The sequence below is a fragment of the Protobothrops mucrosquamatus genome, unplaced genomic scaffold (genome assembly GCF_001527695.2).
Source record: "Protobothrops mucrosquamatus isolate PMUCROS unplaced genomic scaffold, P.Mucros_1.0 scaffold370, whole genome shotgun sequence".
NCBI lineage: Eukaryota > Metazoa > Chordata > Lepidosauria > Squamata > Viperidae > Protobothrops > Protobothrops mucrosquamatus.
In genome coordinates, this window is record NW_015386704.1 from 684,805 (window position 1) to 686,606 (window position 1,802).

At 39.7% G+C, this 1,802-nt stretch overlaps 1 protein-coding gene across 1 annotated transcript in view; it reads right to left on the reverse strand.

The window, feature by feature from the left end:
- The window catches only part of GMIP (GEM interacting protein), a 78,356-nt gene extending 76,986 nt beyond the window's left edge, over nt 1-1,370 (reverse strand). Inside the window, exon 1 of the mRNA XM_029284095.1 lies at nt 534-1,370. Within this exon, the coding sequence (XP_029139928.1) occupies nt 534-753 (220 nt within the window). The 5' untranslated portion in view covers nt 754-1,370. The remainder of the gene's footprint in view (nt 1-533) is intronic.
- Between the last annotated feature and the right edge of the window lie 432 nt (nt 1,371-1,802).

Here is a 1,802-nt window from a genome sequence, read left to right on the forward strand (position 1 = left end):
GAGAAAGAAAAAAACCAATATTTAAACACATCTTTTGAGGAGGGGGAGAAATTAAATTCTGGGAACCAAAAAGAACTGTGGTTCAAACAAAATACAGAATTTGAAATAAGAGATTAAACTGGCATCCTACACCATAGGGTTCTTATGGGGTAGTAGTCTCCTCTGATCACCTAAAGGATGTTTATTAAATTTGTTTAATAAATAATAGAATATCATTCCCTCAGAGATAAGATTGGCCTCAACTTGTTACTTCTCTAAAAGGCCTTGAAGCCATGGTTTGGTCAGCAGGCTTGGAGATCACATTTGGAGCCAATTAAGTGGCTTGTCTGATTCTGCTGTCAGCACCATGGGGTGGAGGGTATGTGGGGGACGGTGATAAATTGTGAATTTTTAATTGCAGATTTTTAATGTTGTGCACGGCCCAGAGTCACTGTGTGTGATTTGGGTGGCTAAATAAATTTGTTTAATAAATAAATGCACAAGATGAAATTGACAAAACACACTCCAGTAAATAAAAAACTTCTAGTACTTACCATCTTGCTGTAAAAGTTCCCGAAAACACTGGAATTTTTTATCTATGTCTCGTAGATTCTTGGTGATTTGAAGGAGCCTGTTAGAGCAGAATTTACTACCACCCAGGCTTTCTGCGGTGGCCCAAGTAGCACTCAGGAGTTCCGGATTATTGGTTAAGGATTGAACATCCAGTGCTGACTGCTTGCCATTGCAAGGGTATCTAAAATCATTGGGATCCATCCTCGGACTCCAGTTAGAGTTTATATTCACCACTGTTGTTCCTCAATGCTAGCAAATTCTGTATTCGGGCTAGCTTCAAAACCTACTGTAGCACATCAACCCAATTAATTCTCAAGTCTCCAAATCTTTATGCTTTTCCTTGGTGCCTTATCCTCAGTTTCCAGAAAGATATTCCTGTAGTTTTATAAAAATCTAACAATTCCTCTGGCAAGTCACAGTCCATTAAGGGCAGCTGAAAAATCTTCATAATTCGAGTGAACGTTAAGAGGACAGCGATCTAGATAGGTTGAGGAACAGATGTCCTCAATTTCTCAGCATTAAGATGAACACAATGTTTTCCATTAAAACGTCCAGCTTGACAGTTTTGTGAAACACAATCCAAAGCAAGCCTGCATTTTCTGTAGAGAAAAACAAGTACGAAAAGGGAGGAAATTGTTCTTTAAAGAGTTCCCCGAAAGATTATTGAAGAAAAGTGTTTCCTAGAATGTGACATTAATTCTGGAGAAGAATGCCTCATATTTTCCAAAAAGTGAATCTCCTGCTCACTTTCTCTTTGAAATGCTGTACCTTTAGAGATCAGAACGTGTCCAGCTGCGACCTGCCATTCTTGCTCTCAATTTCACCTGAGAACTAGATGCGGAAATGCCAGGACACGTCCCCTATCAGTGAGGAATGGATGAGCCATTTGGGTTATACACACAAGAACGACAGACAGTGCGGCTTTTCCACATTCCTTTTGCAGGAGTGATGAAATCAGAGGCTTCTTCCCACAGTATCTCTGTACTACTTGAAAGGAAGACAATCCTGCTTTACTCTCTCTTATTAACCACTTCCTACCTGAATACCTAGGAAAAGTTTTCAAGGTGTAGTTCAAAGGCCACAGGTGGAAGGGGAACCTTCCCAAATGGGAGTCACAATTGAATGGGAGAAGGCCTGTCTGCATTTTTGAACTTGTGCTTGCAAGCTAAATTGCAGAAATTTAGTGTGGGAGAGGGGAAAAAAAGAAAATAGTTTAAAAACTAAATTATGAACAAGGGAAGTATCCCTTG